Here is a 21,841-nt window from a genome sequence, read left to right as displayed (position 1 = left end):
CCCATTTAATATGATGAAATCTAAAGCAATCTCTTACTCTTTTTGATAGGTCATGAAGAAGTGCTGGTCGCATGGGCCCGAGGAGCGTCCCTCGTTTCGGGTGCTCAAAGAGCAGCTGGCACTTGTGGCCCAAACGCTGACCGACTAAGCGGATCATGGAGCAAACGGATCGTCTGGATCACGCACTGATTAGCAAACACAGCATAAAAACATAAAACATAAACCCCATTAAAAAACAAACAGAAAGAAATACAAAAGAAAAAAACACATAATAATATTAAGTAAAGAGCTAAAGTTAATGATGGATATACAGACGAAGATAATGGATGGCATTAAACTAAGTTATTGAGAAGCGTGTGTCTGGATCGAGTACATAGATTTGTAATATGTATATGAACGGAAATTGTAGTTCAGAGTTTACGATTATGATTATTATTCACTTTAATGGCATACTGAATTATTTATAATAGAGCTAAAGCTGAGCAAATGATATCATTATGTTTATAATTGTATAATTAGAAATATACACTTCGATATATGCATATATATATATATAGATATATATATATATTTGTATGTCATATATTAACAATAACAAACAACAACAGAAAAACCACTATATACATATATGGAGTATAGTAAACTGTAGTTAATAGTCAAATTTTTGATACATTTCATAATGAACGATGAATGAAGATGATGATTATGATGATACGATACTATTATGATGATACTATGCAGAAATTCATATTATAATTGTGCTTCTTTTAAGTGAAAAGATACATTACATACTTGCAAACAACCGCGCAAACAACATTCAAGCAAAGTAATTTTGTATAATTAAGCAAACTGATTAAGCGTAAATTATAAATGTAAGCTCGAGCCGAAGTCGAAAGTCGAACGTGGAAAGTGAAAAGTGAATCGCTAATGAAGATCAGCCACAATTTTTATTAGCCTAGAATTTTACTTGCTTAGTTTAAGTTTTGTGATTTATTGTTTAATCTCTATTTTTTCGCCCAATTAATAACTCCTTTGTATTGATCGTTTATTTTTTTGCCTGAGATACGAGTATATGCATATATTTACATACGTATTTATATGTATACACGCATATATCCACCATATAGTTTGCATGCTTTAAATGCTTTTAAATGGATTCATCCGTTTTTAATTGATAACGCGATAAACAACACATATATTATAATATACGCAAGCATATACATATTGATATATATATATATACAAACATATAGTATATATATTTTACCTATTTTTATGAAAAGTTTTACTTAATTAATTTTATCGTTCGCATAAGCCACAAACAAAACGCAGCATAAGAAACGAAAACATCAACAAAATAAACAAAAAACCTAAATGTATATGATTATTTTGTAACTTTTTATTTGATAATATTTATATTCATTGCTTCACAGCACACAATCTCACGCCCATAGCGCACACACGCACACACACACAACAATAGAGTATACAATGGGCCAGACTGCACGCACAAAAATTCGGTTTCAGAGCGTAAAAAACACAAAACCAGCCAAGAAACAAAACAAACCCGAACCCGAAGAGAACTTCAAACAAGAACTAGAACCAGAACAGAACCAAATGCCGAATGCAACTGAAACAAGACTTATAAGTGTAATGTGTATAAGTAAATACCAACTATAGAACAACAACAATGTGTAACACCAATAATCAAATGCAAAGTCAAATAGAAATCAAACAGCAAACAATGATGAAATTTTGATACACTTTTGATACTGAATTCTGCGAGTAATCGATGTAAGACTCGCATTTACATATATGTACGATGTTTAGCTTGTAAGTGCATTTCGTATAAACTATTTACATAGACATACAGAATAATATAGCATTAGCATGCCTACTATGTTGTACGTCCATAAGCCAAACGAACTTCTTTATTGTTAAATACCCTGGCCAAAAACAACACTCCGAATTCGAAAAGTCAACTTGGTGCAGCCTCGCACGTCCTGCGGTCCTATTAACTACAACAAAAAGCTATAATATCCCCAATTAGATGAACAACAATTTACTAGTAAATAAATAGTATGCTGCTTAGTTGGTTTAATGCGCCAATGCATATAGAACTATATAACATAATTCCACATTTATCGCTATCTCGAAAACATGAAAGAAAAGCCCGAATACAGAAAATTATCAACGTGATATTGCTACTTAATAAATGATATAAATAAATGGTCCTAAATATGTATAAATACTCATTTAATTGGTCATGTAATAATCTGTTTATGGGAATTTAATTAAGGAAAAATGCAAGACAATTGTATTCTATTATATTGTCTAATTCACGAAGATTGCTATTTACTTGACGCTATTGCAAACAGTAAGCAATGATCCATCGATATATGGTTCTGTTTGGCAAAACGTTTTTCACGCTCCATTTGGCCCATGTGTGGGTGAAGGTTGTCTATGTGTGCGACCGCAAACACTATGAGTAATAATAATATATAAAATATTTGTTGTCTACAAGCAAGGTTACCAGATACTTGAATGCTCTCTCTTGGTGACGTACAATAAACAGAAGTAGTAGATCTCTATCGATTGACATGAAACAAAAATATTTTATGGCAACTTACGATGAAATGGTGAAATTTATAAATATATAAATCTAAAACTAAAAGGACGATTCGTATGTCCTTTGGCAGGATGATAGGTCTCATCAAAAGCTTTCATTTGACACAAGGGATCGTAAGGATCAGACACTATACTGCCGAGTTATAAGCTATATTCGGTATACAAAAATGTGAGATTCTTTATTTGTAAGTATTCTCAAAATTCTTGAATGTCAAACGATAGCCTTGGTTACCCTGTTTATAAAAAGGTATGTCCTTAGCAGATCCTTAAATATTTGGCCGAGTTATGGCTAAAAAACAAATATTGAGTAACCATTTTTCGCTTCCATTGCATACTTTTAGGGGCACTGATGCAAAATAAACCAAAACAAAATCAGTCATAACTCGGCCATATCCTTGCGTATTTTCAAAGGACATATATTGTTAGGATCACAAGGACCAACTCTATCGATCTGCATCAAAAAAATATGGGGTCATCTAAGAATCCAACACTTGAAATTTTTTGGCCCGCGGCTTAAGAGGAAATGGTAAAATTTGCAAATTACAGGATAACTCGGGAACTACAAGGACGATTGGATTGTCATTTGGAAGGATAATAGGTCTCATCAATACCTTTTGTTTGACACAGGATTCGCAAGGATCGGACAGGATACGCCCGAGTTATAAGCTACTTTCCGTAATCAAAAAAGTCCTTGTAACTTTGTTGTTTTAAGGACATTCGTCCTTTTGATATTGCAAATCGTTATCTGTTTATTAGAACTATCCTTGCTCCAAAGGACATCATTTTCATCCTTCAAATGACCGAGATACGGCGGATTTTCGCGAATTTTGCCAATTTCTATGCCCCTTGCAAAATTTTGAAATCTTTTTTTTCGACAGATCTTTAAAATCCTTGAATGCCAAACGATAGTTCTGTCAATTTTGATTACATAAAAGTATGTCCGCGCCAGATCCTTAAGGATATGGCCGAGTTATGGCAAAAAAACGGATATTGTGTGAGAATTATTCGCTTTTCATTGCATACTTTTAGGGGCAGTTATACAAAGCATATATGCTAAATGAAAATAGATCACAACTCGGCCAAACCCTGGCGCATTTTCAAAGGACACGCTTTTTTAGGATCGTAAGAATCAAATCCATCGATATACATTAAAAAATTAAATTTTTGCTTTCATTTAAGGAAATTAATAAACAACTTTGATTTAGATACTTAGAAAATATGCGTATTTATTTTATTGATATGTAATTAAATGTTTCCTCTTAACATAATATAAAACAGCCTTTTTACTACTTGTCGACATCAATCTAGAGGTGGAGCAGTTAAAATACCAAGCTAACAATAACGCAACGAAAAGATTTACGCGGTAGATCGAACCCTCATTGAATCCAAATCAAAAAGTAATATCCATCCATCATCCTTTGTGTATGAATAATTGATGACGGCCTACAATGAGAAAAAACGTTAAAGAATCTAATAACAATGTAGATAAATAAAAAAAAAACAAGTAATAACTACAGAGTAGCTTAAATGTTAATTTGAACTATAATTAAACTAAATTTAATAAATAATAATCAATTTATGCATTTTATAATGACTTTCTGCCTAAGTTAGTAAGTCTGTATAATACATATTTCTTTTCAAACGTCTAATACATATTTAACCACGCCTTATTTACTGCCTTATAACAAGAGGCAGCATTGTTCCATAAACGGGGCGATATGATGAGCAAAGCTCCAAACACATTACACAAATTCAATGAGCCATTAAGTTTATGTACAGCGGAGAATTGCGAATGTGGGCGTAGATTGGCCGCGGAACGAGATCAATATATATTGAAAGAGCATTTCCTAGAGAAGTTTGGACACAGCATAAACGAATTACAGCCAAGGTCAAGACAATTGAATACCCGTTAAAACTCTACTCACATACAGTAGCTGTTCTATGTGTCACTGTTAACGCCAACGCAAAACAATGTTTGCTGCGACGCGACTGTAACTGTTACTGTTACTGTTGACGCCAACGCAAAAGCTTGCGACGCGACTGTAACGAACGCTGTTAATGCCGCTCACTGCTGTTGTCTGCCGCATTTCAAACGAAAAGCGGCTGTCGACGAGTTTGGCGCTTAGTTAGTGTTCAGCAGTGCTCGAGTTCGCAACGATTAAAGCAATAGCAAAAGCCATAAATAACAACTAATGTGTATAAATAAAAATCAAAATAGTTGAATCGTATATTATTTCGCGACCCCACAGCAGTAGCAGCAACAACAACAACAGCCACTCGACAGCTGTCACTTTAACTCAATTAACGATCCGCAAAAAACGAAAACAATAGCACCAATTTACACCTCTTCACCGCTTCACCACACAATCTCTCATACGCGTCGTCGTGCGATTTCCGCAGATGTTTTGAAAGTCCTGCGCGACAGGCTGCAAAACCCACAAGGACTGTTTGCCATTAAATCGGCTAGCCGCGAGCTAACTCAAAGTTTTTTACTGTGCAAATCAAAAGTTGAAACCAAAACGAAAAACCATCAAACAAACAGACAACCAGACGCAATCTATTGGTGAGTAAAAGTCTGGCTAACAGGATAAAGACTAAAAGGAAAAATCAAATCACAGCAAATCATCAAGTGGGCGTTGACAAACCGCCCAGCTGTGAATGTCACCGTGACTGTGACCACGACTGTGATTATAACTGCGACTCCAAGTGATACTTGTGTGTACTTCCTTGTGGATTGCGTGCTGACTGCCTTCCTGACTTCCACTACCTATCTAGTCGACTAGCTTATATCCTGACCTAAAAGTTCATTGACTGACTGAGTTGGGGCAGTTTGTCTGTTTCGTCGGGTCGATTTGTCTGTCTGTATTGGCATTTGTCTGCCCCCCAAAAACACACACAGACAGACAACAACCAACAACAGCTGTTTGCAGCAATGTTTTGTCAATGTTAACTAAAATCAACCACCCTCCTCCCTGCATATTGATGTCATATCAGTAGTTGTGCCACAAGTGGCAAATGAGGAAACCTTTCGGCAGGTTCATTGTAACTTTTAGAGTTTTCAGATCCCATGACATCAGCTCTATTAAAGCACACACAGACCCCAAACCGGTCGACCCAACTCATTTTTCAAAGTCAGTGATTATGAACACCAGCAACAACATCGAAACGCCAAATTACTAAAGAAACAACACAAATAACAAACAAAAAAATTACAACAACATGACCAAAGGCGAATATAACAGATTTTGCTCGTTGAAGCATGGCAAATGCATAAAACAAATATTTATTAAATGATATAATAGAGACAGCGTCAAATAATATTAGTCAGAGAGCAGCAAGCAGTGTGCTCCACTCCCCATTTCCCACAATTTTGCAAAAAACCTCGAACGGAAATGGACAATACCATAACAGAACAGTCAACAATAAAATTACAATATTACAACAAAGCGCAGAGATCAGAGAATTCTTGGCAAGAAGCCTAGAAGAGAGTACATGACTTGGCTTTCTAGCCAGCTTCTATCTTCTAGCCAAAAGCTTTCACTTGGCGTATTTGGCTAACACACATCTCGCAATTTGTGTTTTGTATTTTGTATTTTGGGGAATCAAAACACGTTTACGGGCATCTAATTAGATCTGCAAGATCTAGAACCAAACTAGTTCACTGCTGGCTGTTTGACTGACGTCAGTTATTTTTGGTTGCCGCTGTTGCTTTATTATCGCTTTTGGCCAAGAACAGTTGTCGGCCAACTATTTTTGGCTGTTGTGTTGCTATTTTTGTTGTTATTGCTGTTTTCGATGTTTTCTTTTGTAACTCTTGATGATTCTATTTGCCGGTTGTCTGTCTTTTTTTTCGTCTTGCTTCGTATTGCCTTGTTTTGCTGCTAATTAAACTTATTGCTGTCGGTTGTTGTTGTCTTAGTCGGTTTGTCTGCGGAAAAAGTTAATACAATTTTTTGTCGATAAAGAGTGAGAGAGCGAGGAGAGATATTAGGCAATAAGTTGGTTGTGTTTGGTGTGTGGGCGCGCTGTCTGGAGACCCCATTTGCTAGTAAACCTGACTGACTTTTTGGACAACTCAATGTGGGCTAAAGGAAACGGCAACACAACCACAATAACCCAGACGTATTTGGGCGTAAAAGTTGATGATGGACGTCTAAGCGCTGGAAAATGAGCTCACTATATTTTTTGGCTACTGACTCTCGACAAAACGTTTAGCTTAGAGAGCGTGAAACGAGATTATAATAAACAACCACAAAGCACAACAAATTATTATCGTAGCACCATTTAAATCCAGTGCGCTTTCAAGTCGTAAATCATAAATTCTCTCTCTTTCCCTTTCTCTCTCTGTTGTCAGAATCTATCAGTCTTAATTATTGCATATGAATAAATATCTATTCAAATTACGTGAATGTCAAGCTCAAATTTACGTTGTTCAAGTTCATTTTGCAATAAATCATAATTCATGTTATTTCTAGAATATCTACAAACTTTGTGCTTTAGAAATGAACAGTTTTTATAATATTTTAGTTTTAATTAAAAAAATCAATTCTGACCAAATAAAGATTAAACTCGGGTTATGAATTGAATACATGAAAGAACATTCGAAAAGCGCTAAAATTATAACACAAATATTTACATAAATTAGGAGATCAGTTCTAACTTGGCAAAGGAATTTGGTGAATAATTTATTCTTAAAGCTTGCTGTTGTTTATCAATTCAACAAAAAATGAACTTCAAATTTGGCTGTATTAATTATATTAAAACCATGTTTGTATATTTTAATTATTTCATTAGCAAAATACTTATTAACAAGTCAAAGTAATAGAAAGACTAAAACTGAGAACTTCTCGCAAATTAGTGTTTGTCTATGTCAAATGTAGTATCATATTTCCATATCAAACAATAGTTATGTAAGCAAGGTATTTAATATTCGACTTGAAGTCGAGTCGTTCCGCTAGCTTTTTATAGTTGTTCTAGTCGCATTCGCAATTTGTTAGTTGATATCATAAATTGATGCTGACGTGTGTCAAGTTTGGCTCTTAAACCACTCAGTAGTTTTTGTTGTGACTTGACACTCATGAGAATTGTGAATAAAAATAAAGAGTGCGAGTTCAAAGTTGGCCTGTCATCCAGCCATTTATTATGATGCTCTTATGAGAAAGAGAGAGATACGATCCGGACTGCTGGATGCCGCATTAGCATGGAGTCATGCAACCAAAATAGCCAACTGACAGACAGGTTTCTGCGGTTGCGTTAGGCAATCAAACGAACGAAAGAGAAAGAGAGAGGGGAGAGAGGAGCTTAGAGAGGGGCGGATGACGTGGGCGTGTGCTCAATTCAAATTGAAATCAGTTTCAATTCGACATTCAATTGAGCAGCAAAATAAAACCTGTTGAATGGGAAGCTGCGTGTGTATGTGTGTGTGTGTGTGTGTGCCATAGGTCACAACTCAAATTGAAATTGATATCAGGTTATCGGTGGCAAACATCTAAGTGGCGAGCACCACCTCTGGGTGGTGCAACTAAGCGTTGCAAGCCATGCAACGTCGTCTAAGGCGTTGCGCTTACGTGAGTGCCTCATTAATTCGACTTACGCTGAGCACTTGAGTGTTCATTTTTGGCCAACAAATTAAGATTAATAAGCTGGCGGCAGGCAACATTGCAACTGCCACGCAAATGTTTCAATGTCTAGCGGCAGCCAGACTTTGACTGTTGATCTGGCTGATTCATCGCGAGTTCTTGAGAAGCTATATGCACCATATATGGCGCAGAACGGCAGCTGAGATTGATCTTGCCTCGCAGCATAGTCCAATGTGGGTGGCGATGATGTAAGATTCGCTATTGGAGTGAGTACTCGCACTAGTAATCGTAGTATTATTGCATACAAGTATGCTTGCCATAACTGTAGACCCAGAAACGAAGCAAGCAATGAAAGATGCAATCGTGTGTGCTCAACTTTAAGATACCCGATAGACATTTTATATCGAGACTCTTATTTGATAATTAAACAGAAGTGAATGAATGAATGCAATTTTCAGCTATATTCTTTAGTGTGATCTTATAAACTTAAAGGGAGAACTCTTATACTAAACGACACAAATCAATCATTGCCTTAAGTTCATAAGGAACAGCGCTAAACTGCTCTAAGTGAATACATTTATAAACTTTTCGTGCTTGGAGAAGCAGCTTTTAACACACATTTGGGCTTGGCACTAATAATACCCTTCTACCGCTTAAGTAGCGGGTATAATGAGTTCGAGTGCGAGTACTCGTCTTACACAGCAAAGACCAAACAAGTTTCAATTGCGTGCGAGGTCGCCGGCAACAGCAACAGCAACAACAACACCAAACAATACACGCCTACTTTTTGGCCTCAGCTTTGCTACGCTTAGTCGAGTTGCTTCTCCGCTCCCCTTTTGGACTGAAAAGTCAAGCCAAGACAAACCGAGTATTTACATAAGTCAGAGCAGTTGAATTCACGGTCAAATGAGTTGCATGCCACATCCACTTTTCCATTTTCACATTTCCACATCCTCCCTCAACTTGGACTTGCTCGCTTTTAGCTTTTTGTTGCGGTTGTTGTTGTAATTTTGGCATGCAATTGTCGCTCATAAGTCATTAAAAGTAATCGTTTTGTTGGCCAAAACATGCGCCAAATGGCCAACATTAGCACTCTGCATAGTTTTTGGGGCGCAACCTTGTTGCAAGAACTGCCCTGCTGCTCGGCCCATCAACAGCTAATCGCCAGCAAACAAATTGGGGTCGTCATCGTCATCACCATCGTCTCATATCGATTACATTGCGACGTCGCTGCCTGATACCAAATCAAGCAACACCGCCACCTTCAACACCCCTCTCCTTCCGCCACGCTTACCCTTGCCGCGGAAGTCTCCTCTATGGGCAACACTTTTGGACTGTTTGTTTGATGTGGAAAAGAAGGCCACACAGGTTGAAGAGCCTACCGCAAAGTTATTGTTTTTGTCCATTTGCCTGTCTTCTGTTCCTTACGTGAGCAAACAACAAATCTTTCAACAGCACAACACTATTATAGTATTACAGTGTGTCAGGCAATCAAGCCCAAACCCCAACACATTGAATTGACCCAGAATATTCGAAACAAATAAATCCCAACCCGTTGCATGTCACGTTCAAAAAGTTGGAGCCGCCTTTACTAGTTTCTTTCTTTTCTTTTCTTTTTTGGAGCGATTGATTTTATGTCTGGCTCGAAATTTGTCCTATAACCAGGGTATAAATTAGCGATGGGTGCGACGAGCGCTCAAACTACATACTGTTTAAATATGTCAGGGAATATTGACGAGCTAAAGGAATTTTAGTTGCTTCGACTGCACAAAACCATGTATGACAATTTGATGACTACTTATATTCAATTTTTATATAAATTTTAGAAATTCCTTTCCTAATAATGGCTAGCAAAAAACCCAATAAACAAAAGAATATAGCTAATATTTTTATATTAAAATCAAATCCTACATAGCCTACAAAGTCAATATTTCAAACCCATTAAAACTGAATTTCAATCGTCAAATTAGAGTTTATTCCTCACAAATTTCTAAAAATTCCTTCCTTTAAGAGGACTACACGATTCTTTACAAGTCTTAAGAACAGCAGCAACATGATGAAAAAAGTGCAAATACAGCTATTGAATCATCTAACAAAATGAGTAATGTTTTTTAATTTTTGCAGGTATTCTTTACACGGAAACCCAAGGCTAAGAAGAAGAATCTGGGACCCTGTACGCCCGTGAGGACAATACGTACTCTCACAATGGCCGGCAACATCGAACAGCGTCCGTGGACACCAACTGTGCGCACTGGCAGAATTGCCGCAGAAACCTCTAATCCGGGACCAGCCATAGTCACATTGCCCACTCTTATAGGTAATGGAAGAAATCATCGGTGCTAATTTTCAAATAAACTATGCAAACTATTCAAAAACAGGCAGCAAAGTACCGGACTCAAAGAAAAAGGGCGCTCCCTCGTATACGTTTGGTCACAAACTAACCAGCCGGGATGAGACAACAGGACCTGGTCCGGCTCAGTACAATGTGTCGGGCCTACGACCAAAAGGTAAAGATCATCCACGGGCAGCAACTTTACAGAGTCGCCCCAAAGAGCTGAGCTGTTTTGTGAATCCCGGACCTGGGGAATACGATGTCCTGCCAGCGTCCAAGGCTGTCATAGATGCCACGCCCAAGTATACATTTGGCAAGAAGCCAGCGAGCGCAAAGTTTCAATTAATACCAGGTAAGACGAGACGGTCTATTTATTCGACTGTCTCTGGTTGTTGTTTGTTATTGTTGGTTGGTTGGTTTGTTGTTGCTGTTTGAACGGTACCACACAATTGTTGGCAATTCGGTGTATATTTGATCATAAATGGGTTGCATGCGCATCACTAACGATAACGACATGGATAACGGAAAAGGCCTCAATCAAATCATCAATCAATCAAGCTCAGCATCAGCTTCAGTTCTCAGCATCAGCATCATCATGGAGGCTGCCGAAGCATTGTATATACAACACTCAGTATATGAAAAACGAAATCATTTCAAATCCTAACCCCATGAAAAGATATCATCCTAAGCGGCGTGTAAGTAAACGCTGCCTTAGAAACCTCTAGCTCTCTCTTTCCCTCTCTGCCTCTCTTTTTCTATCTACATCATTCTGGCTTGCATCACAATGATCACAGTATCTGTAGTTGCTTGTTAGTATAGTTAGCTCTCTTTGGTCCCTTTTACTATTTTAATGTATAGTCTCTCCTTTGTGTATGACTCCCCAATCTCAGCCTGTCTTTCTCTCTATCTCTCTTATTCTCAGTAGTTTTGTAGTTACCGTAGCTGCTTGCTAGTGTAGTTGTCTTTCTCACGCGTTGAATTCCCTTCGACCTGTCTCCTTAGTATAATAGCTTAAGGCACGTTGTTCTTTCGTATGTTGCGTTAATTTATTATGTGTTCTATGTTTTTAGTTAAGCCTTGCAGATATTCCAGTTCTTTAAAGAAAATTTTTTTAAAATAAATGTAAATAAAGTAATAGTTTGTACATATTGTTTGTCTGTTAAAATTTGTCTAAGCTGTTGGCTAGACTTGCTATTAAACTTTTAAAGAATTATGAGTACTTAAAGTTAAATAATATGTCTGCTTGGTGTTGTAACTTCGGCTTCCGAAGACAGATTCTAGTGTGTTTTGATTTGTGTTATGTTTTGTGTATTGCGTTTATGATTTCTCATTTTAATTTAATATTTTTCTCTTTTTGAAATAAAAACAATCATCACGTACCACGAACGAATGTTGCCACCATTTAGGTCCCAACCATTATCAAGTGGTGCCACTTGATGTTATTAAGCGCGCGCGCCTCGATATTCCTTTCGCATTAAGGTTAACGTATACCTAGTTAACAATCCAGGTAACACAACTAACTGGCTGAACGTCTTTCCCCAGTTAACACAGTAACCAAATTAAATTATGAAAATAGCAAAAAGCATTTCACCATGCATGTACAACTCGTTAAATCACTTGCTGGTTCTCTGGTGTTTGAAAATCCTATGCTCCTCCACTCTTAACTCGTAACTTGTAACTCACATCTCTTAACTCTGAACTTATAATTCCCATCCCTTAGTTCTACATATAGTTATGCATTGCAAGTGTAGTCTAAAAACGAACGTTACCAGTACCAATTTATTTGTTTTATTAACACTAACAGCGCCAAATAGCTATTGTCCTGAAAAGGTCACGCAATCAAGAAAGAATGCGCCACGTTACACATTTGGTAGACGAACAAAAATCCAACACGATCTGAATACACCAGGTAATACTCTCTAGTTCGTTGAGGCACATAGGTATACATACTATCTACTATAGTAGTAACTATCTAGATGTTGGATTTTGTGTAAAATATATCTACATGCACCTTCACCTTTTTTTGGTAATATAAATAATACTTACTTCATCTATTCAACAGCTCCGGGCGCATATTGTCCTGAAAAGGTAAAGCTGAGCAAGACACCAGAATTCAGTTTTGGCATTAAGCATCACGAGCTGCGTCCAGACTATACGCCAGGTTAGTAGTACTCCATATATTTACATTTCAAGTAGCGCACTAGACAGTTTGATGCCAGCACAAAATAGATTTGCTCGAAAGGCGATAAGCTGATCGCAGAAATAATTTCCCAACTGAAACGAAGCATAATTGATAACAATTCAGCGAGGGTTATATACATCAATAACATTTGCCTGTCTAAGAACTACGATGTATGAAGAAAGTTGGCAATACATTTGCAAGCAATTCACAAAATTCTTCGCCTGACTCAATTTGTTCTTTTATTTAAATAGCACCCGGCACATATAGTCCTGAAAAATCTAAATTGCACGCGACACCCGCTTTTAGCATCAAAGGCAAAGCAACGCACGATGTGGTTGATGCCACACCAGGTAAGTCGCCTTTACTGCAATAAATCGTCGTCTCATTCAGTATTCCTAAATAAATTCTATTTTATTTTCAGCCCCTGGCGCATACGAGCCTGAGAAATGTGTGCTTAGTAAAACGCCTGCCTACAGTTTTGGTCAACGTGTTCAAGTCACGAAGACACAAGACACACCAGCTCCTGGCACGTATCAGCCAGAGAAAGTGCGCTTGGATTATGCTCCCGCCTACACGCTAACAGGTCGTCATGAACTGAAAACTGTAAGCTTTACACCAGCTCCAGGTTCATATGCTCCGGAAAAGTATCGCACCGATCACACACCAGCATTCAGCTTCGGGGGTAAGCATGAGCAGCGCCTCGATAGCTTCACTCCAGCACCGGGAGACTATTGTCCTGAAAAAGTACGGCACGATCATAATCCTGCTTATTCATTTGCCGGCCGTCATGACACACTCAAAACAAGGGAAACTCCAGCACCTGGCACCTATGATTTGGCAAAAGTGCGATTAGATCATAATCCTGCGTTCTCCTTTGCTGGTCGACACGATCTTCAAAAACCAAGTGAGACCCCTGCCCCAGGAGCATACTATCCAGAGAAAGTTCGTCAGGATCATAATCCGGCTTTCTCCATGGCTGGCAAACATGATCAAAAGATCCTAAATGGCACTCCAGCCCCTGGAGATTACTCTCCCGAAAAGTCCCGCCTAGATCATACTCCCGCTTATAGTTTTGGAGGAAGAAATGATCCTAAAGTAGAAAATAATACTCCTGCTCCTGGTGATTATCACCCTGAGAAGGTTAGACTAGATCACAATCCTGCTTTTTCCTTTGCTGGTCGACATGATCTTCAAAAACCAAGTGAAACCCCAGCTCCTGGAGCATATTCGCCTGAAAAGGTGCGGCAAGATCATAATCCTGCATTTTCAATGGCGGGCAAACATGATCTAAAGATCTTGAATGGCACCCCAGCACCAGGAGATTATTCTCCCGAGAAGTCTCGTTTAGACCATACTCCTGCATTTTCCTTTGCTGGTCGTTACGATCTGCAAAAACCAAGTGAAACTCCTGCTCCAGGAGCTTACTATCCCGAAAAGGTTCGACACGATCACAATCCTGCGTTCTCATTAGGTGGTAAACATGACGCTAAGATCACAAATGGCACGCCAGCACCAGGAGATTACTCCCCAGAAAAAAGTAAACTGGATCACTCTCCAGCCTATACCTTTGGTGGAAAAAATGAACCTAAAGTAGAGAATCACACACCAGCCCCTGGCGATTACCATCCGGAAAAGGTTCGACTGGATCACAATCCCGCTTTCTCTTTCGCTGGTCGACACAATATTCATAAAACTAGTGATACTCCCGCCCCTGGAGCTTATTCACCTGAAAAGGTCCGACAAGATCATAATCCTGCATTTTCCATGGCTGGAAAGCACGATCCTAAAATTGTTAATGGAACACCAGCCCCTGGAGATTACTCTCCTGAGAAGTCTCGCCTAGATCACAACCCTGCATTTTCCTTTGGTGGACGTCACGATCTTCAAAAACCAAGTGATACTCCTGCCCCTGGAGCTTATTTCCCCGAAAAAGTAAGACAAGATCATAATCCTGCATTTTCCATGGCTGGCAAACATGATCCCAAAATCGTTAATGGGACACCAGCCCCTGGAGATTACTCTCCAGAGAAGGCTCGGCTAGATCACAACCCCGCCTATAGCTTTGGAGGAAGGAATGATCACAAAATAGATAATAATACTCCTGCCCCCGGTGATTATCATCCCGAGAAGGTAAGATTAGATCACAATCCTGCCTTTTCATTTGGTGAACGTCACGATCTACAAAAGCCAAGTGATACCCCAGCTCCCGGAGCTTATTCCCCTGAGAAAGTCCGACAAGATCATAATCCCGCATTCTCAATGGCTGGCAAGCATGATCCAAAAATACTAAACGGGACTCCTGCGCCAGGAGATTACTCTCCAGAAAAGTCTCGCCTAGATCATAGTCCTGCTTTTTCTTTCGCTGGCCGTCACGATCTTCACAAACCAAGTGAAACCCCCGCTCCAGGAGCTTACTATCCTGAGAAGGTCCGCCAGGATCATAATCCTGCATTCTCTCTAGGTGGGAAACATGATCCTAAGATCTCAAATGACACACCAGCTCCAGGAGATTACTCTCCGGAAAAGAGTAAACTCGATAATACTCCTGCGTACACCTTTGGAGGAAGGAATGATCCGAAAATTGAAAACAATACTCCGGCTCCCGGTGATTACCACCCTGAAAAGGTGCGATTGGACCACAACCCCGCTTTCTCTTTCGCCGGACGCCACGATCTTCAAAAGCCCAGTGAAACCCCAGCTCCAGGAGCCTATTATCCTGAGAAGGTTCGCCAGGATCATAATCCGGCATTCTCGTTAGGTGGCAAGCATGATCCTAAAATCTCAAATGACACACCAGCACCAGGAGATTACTCTCCCGAGAAGTCCCGCTTAGATCATACTCCTGCCTATAGCTTTGGTGGAAGGAATAATCCCAAAATAGAAAATATTACTCCCGCCCCCGGTGATTATCACCCAGAGAACGTAAGACTAGATCACAACCCTGCCTTTTCATTTGCTGGTCGCCACGATCTTCAAAAGCCTAGTGAAACCCCAGCTCCAGGAGCTTACTATCCTGAGAAGGTTCGTCAGGATCACAATCCTGCATTCTCGCTAGGTGGTAAATATGATCCTAAGATCTCAAACGACACTCCAGCTCCAGGAGATTACTCTCCAGAAAAGAGTAAGCTTGATAATACCCCTGCGTTCACCTTTGGTGGAAGAAATGATCCGAAAGTTGAAAACAATACTCCCGCCCCCGGTGATTACCACCCGGAGAAGGTTAGACTTGATCACAACCCTGCTTTTTCCTTTGCTGGACGGCATGACCTTCAAAAGCCAAGTGATACACCTGCCCCTGGAGCTTATTCCCCTGAAAAAGTCCGACAAGACCATAATCCTGCATTTTCCATGGCTGGAAAGCACGATCCAAAACTCCAGAACGGCACTCCGGCGCCAGGAGATTACTCCCCAGATAAATCTCGCCTAGATTATACTCCTGCTTTCTCCTTCGCTGGCCGACACGATCTTTACAAGCCAAGTGAAACCCCTGCTCCAGGAGCTTACTATCCTGAAAAAGTTAGGCAAGATCATAATCCCGCCTTTTCTATGGCTGGCAAACACGATCCTAAACTCGTTAATGGAACCCCAGCTCCAGGAGATTACTCCCCTGAAAAGACCCGCCTTGATCATACTCCAGCCTATAGTTTTGGAGGAAAGAATGATCCCAAAATGGAGAATCACACGCCAGCCCCTGGTGATTATCACCCAGAAAAAGTTAGACTAGACCACAACCCCGCCTTTTCCTTCGCTGGTCGCCACGATCTTCATAAGCCAAGTGATACCCCTGCTCCTGGAACATACTCTCCAGAGAAGGTCCGACAAGATCATAATCCTGCTTTTTCCATGGCTGGTAAACATGATCCAAAGATCTCAAACGACACACCAGCACCAGGAGACTATTCACCTGAAAAGACACGCCTGGATCATACACCTGCTTACACATTTGGCGGCAAATACGACCCCAAAGTGGACAATCATCAACCAGCGCCATGTGACTACTCGCCCGAGAAAGTTCGTCTTGATCATACACCCGCCTACACAATTGCAGGTCGTACGATCATTGAACATGTAAGCCATACTCCAGCGCCCTGTGACTACAGACCAGAGAACTGTCAGCTAGATGGCACGCCAGCTTTCACCTTTGGCATGAAACTGCATCGGGAGTATATCAGTGATACACCAGGTGAGTTGCGATTAGAGTAGAGTAGCACTATCTCACAATGCGACAACTTACAGCACCCACTGCATATGAGCCGGAAAAGCACACACAAAACACACCAGCCTTCACGTTTGGCACGAAAACTGAGATTAAAGTCTCCACCGACGCACCTGGTAAAGATATTCTCTTTATAGATCCCAAATAGTTACTAGCTGTTGCTTTTTTGTTTGCTTTATATGTTTGTGTCTGCATGTTGGTCCTGTAATCTAGCCCCCGGACATTACCATCCCGAACAATGCAAGCTTGATAGTTCGCCGGCATATAGTTTTGGTATTAAGACCTTATCTATGCCGCCTATTCCTGGTAGGTAAAACTTTCCAATTCCCATTCCTAACTCTATTAGTCGTATGTACATCGATTAAGCTAAAATGGTGTTGGCTATGTCATGTGTTTGCATTGGGAAATTCATTTGGAACACATCTCTCCATATAAATCAATTTTTGTGTATCTTTCTATTTGTATTTGTATTTGTTTTTCATGTTTTCTCCACGCTCTTAAATCTTTGCTCACATTTTTGGGTCTCTGGCCATATACTATGTATATGTATGTTTTCTTGTGTATATTTACCCGTACTCCTGCATTCATCCGCACTCACTAGAACCTAAAGGTGTTTACATCGAAGATCGTATACTCCAACGACGTGAACGGCGCTTGGGAAGTCCCGGTAAGCACAATCATCGAATGCATTTCACACCATCGCATACATCAACAAAGGAAAATTTCAACTATTTTGTATAAAAAAAGTTCTCCTAACGGGAGAAGCTAATTACATTTGATACCATTATATAGTGTAAAGAAGTTGATAAGCTATTAAGAAGTCTAGTTTCTCACAGGTAATAAAGCAGTTATTACTTGCTTTAATATTCCTTTAGTGCCCGTTTGGAAACCCCTTCTTGACTTTCCATCGTATAATTTTGGACTGTGTTGCATCTATACGAGGTGTGGGACGTGTCGACATAATAGCGCATATTACAAGAAATATAAGGTTGCTGAAATATAATGTTGCTGCAAATATAAGGTTGCTGCAACTAATGCACGCAAATAAAAATACTAGATTTTACAACGAATTTCTGCTTAACTGTGGAATATTAGCTTCGTAGTTTGTTTTATTCTATCACTGATGTATTCCAATATTCTTGACCAGCATTGCATGGTAGTAGAGAGCAGCAACATATTAATGCCATGAAATACATTCGTCACGTTTATATAAAGGGTGACAACAGTTGCTAGCAGTTTATAAGACAAATGTTTAGAAGGTATTCCGTCGTACAATGAAGTGGATTCTAATCGCGTTTATCTTATGCTGCTTCATCTCTATCCAAACTGCCAGTCGCTGTAAGACCAATCCTCATTTTCTATATTGCAATAGAAATAGAAATCTCAATTTTACAATTCGTAGTTAAGCCGAATAAGGCCTGTTTGGTAAGAAATAAGTACAGACATGAGCGGACTTGCTCGGGACCTCGACGTAAATTCTTTGCTTTTCATCGCATCATTCTAAACTGCGTTGCAGTTTACACGAAATGCAAACGATTCCATGCACATAACGAGTATCCAACGCTTAAGAAATGCCAGTGGTCTTGTGGTTGGCATATGAAGATTGTTTTGCCCATGAATAACACGAAAGGATCTGGTTCCGGATCTGGATCCGAAAGTGGTTCTGGCGCTGAAGACCCTGGTGGTACTCCCACTGGTGATGAAGAGACTACAACTGTGGGTGAAGAAACTGAGCCTCCAGAAGAGGCCGCTTGAAGATCCATCTTTGTAATGAATTAGTTATCGCATGAATAAAACTTCACTTGAAACATCACACACGCTCTGCCTCACCCTCTTTTTAGACACACATATATGTTGCTTAAATATTTTGTTTATGTCCCAAAATCTAATCGAAATCCACAGTACGAGGCAATGGCATTGATAGCACCGCCAACACCACAACCACCACAACAACAACTGTCACTGAGAAGTCCATTGTAAATGGCGTCAATGCGACAGCAAGTCAAGGAGATCAAGAGACAACAAAGACAATCAGAACAAAGCACAGCAGCAACACAAATGGCACAATTTGCACTGATCTTAAGCCCACCAAAAACACAAGCACCACAACAACTACAACGACGACAACGAAAACTCTGGCAAATGAGGATGGGCAACGAGGCAAGTCGGTGCAGACAACGCTGCATCACTCAGCAAGTGGACATTTCCAGGGTGACAATATGCAGGTAACAGCCAGGGGCACAGCTGATGCCACCACGAACAAGTCGGCCAACACGAGCACCCGCACAGTGGTGCAGAAGGATGGTAGCATTGTGACCAGCAGTCAGACGACCAGGTCAAGTAGAGTCAAGTACGCTGTGGAGGCGAGCAGCGTGCAAGAGAAGATCATCAGGTAACCAGTCGATGTCATGTTTTATGTTGTATTTGTTTCTTCCCGCCTGTTCTCTGTGTGTTTTCCAGATCATCTCAAGTCAAGTATCAAGTCTCTCACCTACTAATCCAGCCATTCAAACACCAACAGCAAAACCAAACTTCAGCTTTTTTATCTCTCTATCTTGAATATAACTAAACTAATCCATACTTATTATTTCTGACAGCTCCTAATGTCTATAAGATACCCACTGTGTTGGGCAGCAGCAAGGAGGGTCCCATACGTTCGGCCCCGGCCTACACCATGGCTGGTCGGGAGAAGGACTCGCAAATACCTTCCCTCGTCCTGCCGGGTCCCGGCTATTACGATGGCGAATACACGGCTGTTAAGCCAAAGCCTCCCGTTTACACCATGCGCGGTAAATACAAGATGGTCACCGATGACAATAAACCCGGTCCAGGCGCACATTGCCCAGAAAAGGTAAGTGTAATCGGTTAATGTGAAAATTTTCCTAAGTTCTTGAGCTGGCCCGCAGTATTGGGAGAAACGTTCGACTCCCGCAATATCCTTTGGCATTCTACATTCGCCGTTCTGTGGCCGACAAGGACAATATCTATTGCCAGAGCGTTATACACGTTGTCTGCTGTCTTGTCGACCGGACAAGGCTTTTTCTTAAGTGTTCTCCGCATACGATAAAAATACAAAAATATAAATTAAACTCATCTAACTAAGGACTGCGTCTATCTTTTCTTTGCTTTTTTGTGATTAACCCAACACAGGTGAACCTATCCCACATGCCCTCCTACAGCTTTGGCATTAAGCACTCGCCTTACTTGGGACGCCTGAAAGAGAAGGTGAACGATTGCGACTACGGGTTCTCGGGAATTTGCTGATTTATCCCTTGGATTGCGGATCAATTCCTCGCGCTGCTCAACATGGTCTCTTCCCCTCACAACAAAATAAAGCTTCCTCACATTGTGTTGCAATTTGTGAATAGTAGAACTAACGATAAGATTTCATATTTTTAAATGCTATACGTAAGCCGAAAGTAAAGTGTTGTAAAATGTTGAAATATATATTACATACTAATCAATTGACATACCTACTTTTATGAAGCTTAATGGCTGAACTATCAGCTTACAGGTGAAATCGGGTAACACTCTAAATAGGCGTCTAAGTACAAAATGAATAGATTCGACTTGATCAGTTATGTGCGCTCCAATACCACCAATTTATTACAACGAAAACATACAGCTAATTTGCAAGACTCATAAGAACATAAATTACATCAGCTTCGAATTTAGTTCTTGGTTATTTCGATTTCCACATTGAAGCACGATTTACCCTGCACGAATAAAATGTGGAATAAGATAAACTGAATTGTGATTTCACAGCTGGACTACTCACAGTGTCATGCTTAATTTCGCTCTCAATCATAAGATGTCCACGCGCCATTCCGAGCATTGATTTGTACTTGGACATGTCAACCTTATGGTCGTTGGAGCAAATCTTCTCCTCGGCCACTGGGCACTTGGATGGAGCTCCAAATAATTTCAGTATGTCCTTGGCCTCCGCGGATGCCTGATCTACGGCAGCGCAAAGATCCATTTTGCCCTCCTTCATCACAATGCCATCCTTGTGGACCTTGTACTTGGCCACCGCTGTGCTAAAGGCCTTGTTGTTGAAACAACCCGTTGGCACCATCTCGCACTTCTTGTTCAGCTTGATACCGAAGCCCTCTTCGACGGTTATGATGCCATCGTCACCAGCACAGTTCTCCATTTTGACGATCTTAGCCTTGTAACCATTCTATAGAACACAGACCCTGCAGTTGTAATCCAACGCTCAATTTTCCAGAAATTTATAAAACTTACACAGGCCAAGGCCACGTCAAGAGCCACACAAATAATCACAAGGAAGACAATTTTCGACAACATTTTTAATTTTTGATTCGCGACGAAATGAACAACACAATTTTGTTTTGCGAAAGAAATTTGGAAACTCCTATTTATACCACCGAAAAAACCGTATCTTTGGACTGCGATTTTTGGACGGTAATTATTAACAGATTAAGCGATGACCGGGACATTTGGCATCGCTGATAGTTCGGCTCAATTGCAGCACTGATCACTGCTCACTGAACAGCTATTTGTCTATTAACGACGTCTATATATCAATTATAATAATGGACAGCCATTTTTAATTGCCCAATGGAACATTAGATATTGAGGTACAGTAGCGTAGTTGACATGCATGTCGATGCACCGATAGCTTTCTCTGTAAAGTTTCATCATGCTACAGCAATTTTCATAGGTTTCATAGGCTAATTAAAAAGATTATATCCATATGCTTTGCTTGACTAACGGTTAAACCAGGTTCTACTTGAATTATGCCTTATCATTGTTATTACACAAAATTTACCACGAACATAAGTATTCTACATTATAGTATATTACTTCTGACACTTATAATTTAAAACAATTTCCGCCATCACTTAAATCAATTTCGAATATTTAACGCTTCACGAACGAGC

The 21,841-nt window shown here is 39.9% G+C and overlaps 4 protein-coding genes and 1 long non-coding RNA gene across 8 annotated transcripts in view; 3 read left to right on the top strand and 2 right to left on the bottom strand.

Moving 5' to 3' along the window:
* Positions 1–1,379, top strand: part of LOC117563592 (tyrosine-protein kinase Btk29A) — a 49,089-nt gene extending 47,710 nt beyond the window's left edge. For all 3 annotated transcript variants that reach the window (XM_034241978.2, XM_034241979.2, XM_034241980.2), the window contains one exon: positions 50–1,379. In XM_034241978.2, the coding sequence (XP_034097869.1) occupies positions 50–148 (99 nt within the window). In that variant the 3' untranslated portion in view covers positions 149–1,379. The remainder of the gene's footprint in view (positions 1–49) is intronic.
* Positions 1,380–3,954: 2,575 nt separating this feature from the next.
* LOC117565144 (uncharacterized) overlaps positions 3,955–21,841 on the bottom strand; it is a 38,668-nt gene continuing 20,781 nt past the window's right edge. For both annotated transcript variants that reach the window (XR_004571835.2, XR_004571836.2), the window contains 2 exons: positions 12,586–12,813; positions 3,955–4,071 (listed from right to left, as the gene is read on the bottom strand). This is a non-coding gene — a long non-coding RNA (uncharacterized LOC117565144). The remainder of the gene's footprint in view (positions 4,072–12,585; positions 12,814–21,841) is intronic.
* LOC117565139 (uncharacterized) lies at positions 10,107–19,682 on the top strand. Its single transcript, XM_034244111.2, is given in 14 exon segments — positions 10,107–10,272; positions 10,332–10,524; positions 10,586–10,891; positions 11,946–11,984; positions 11,987–12,046; positions 12,344–12,448; positions 12,602–12,700; positions 12,973–13,071; positions 13,143–16,904; positions 16,958–17,053; positions 17,151–17,243; positions 17,539–17,604; positions 18,840–19,329; positions 19,535–19,682. Coding segments are annotated over 14 exon segments (5,427 nt in total). The 5' UTR covers positions 10,107–10,260; the 3' UTR covers positions 19,542–19,682.
* Positions 18,010–18,752, top strand: LOC117565143 (uncharacterized). Its single transcript, XM_034244123.2, has 2 exons — positions 18,010–18,275; positions 18,340–18,752. Exons 1-2 carry the CDS (start codon positions 18,212–18,214, stop codon positions 18,690–18,692), a joined length of 417 nt encoding a protein of 138 aa, XP_034100014.1. The 5' UTR covers positions 18,010–18,211; the 3' UTR covers positions 18,693–18,752.
* Positions 20,508–21,443, bottom strand: LOC117565142 (uncharacterized). Its single transcript, XM_034244122.2, has 3 exons — positions 21,183–21,443; positions 20,716–21,117; positions 20,508–20,653 (listed from the first exon to the last, which is right to left on the bottom strand). The coding sequence occupies exons 1-3, from the start codon at positions 21,243–21,245 to the stop codon at positions 20,609–20,611; spliced, it is 510 nt and encodes a 169-aa protein (XP_034100013.1). The 5' UTR covers positions 21,246–21,443; the 3' UTR covers positions 20,508–20,608.

This window comes from Drosophila albomicans, chromosome 2L (genome assembly GCF_009650485.2).
Source record: "Drosophila albomicans strain 15112-1751.03 chromosome 2L, ASM965048v2, whole genome shotgun sequence".
In the NCBI taxonomy this organism is placed as follows: Eukaryota; Metazoa; Arthropoda; class Insecta; order Diptera; family Drosophilidae; genus Drosophila; species Drosophila albomicans.
Note: the sequence above shows the minus strand (reverse complement) of the source record. Positions and strands in the feature narration are given on the sequence as shown.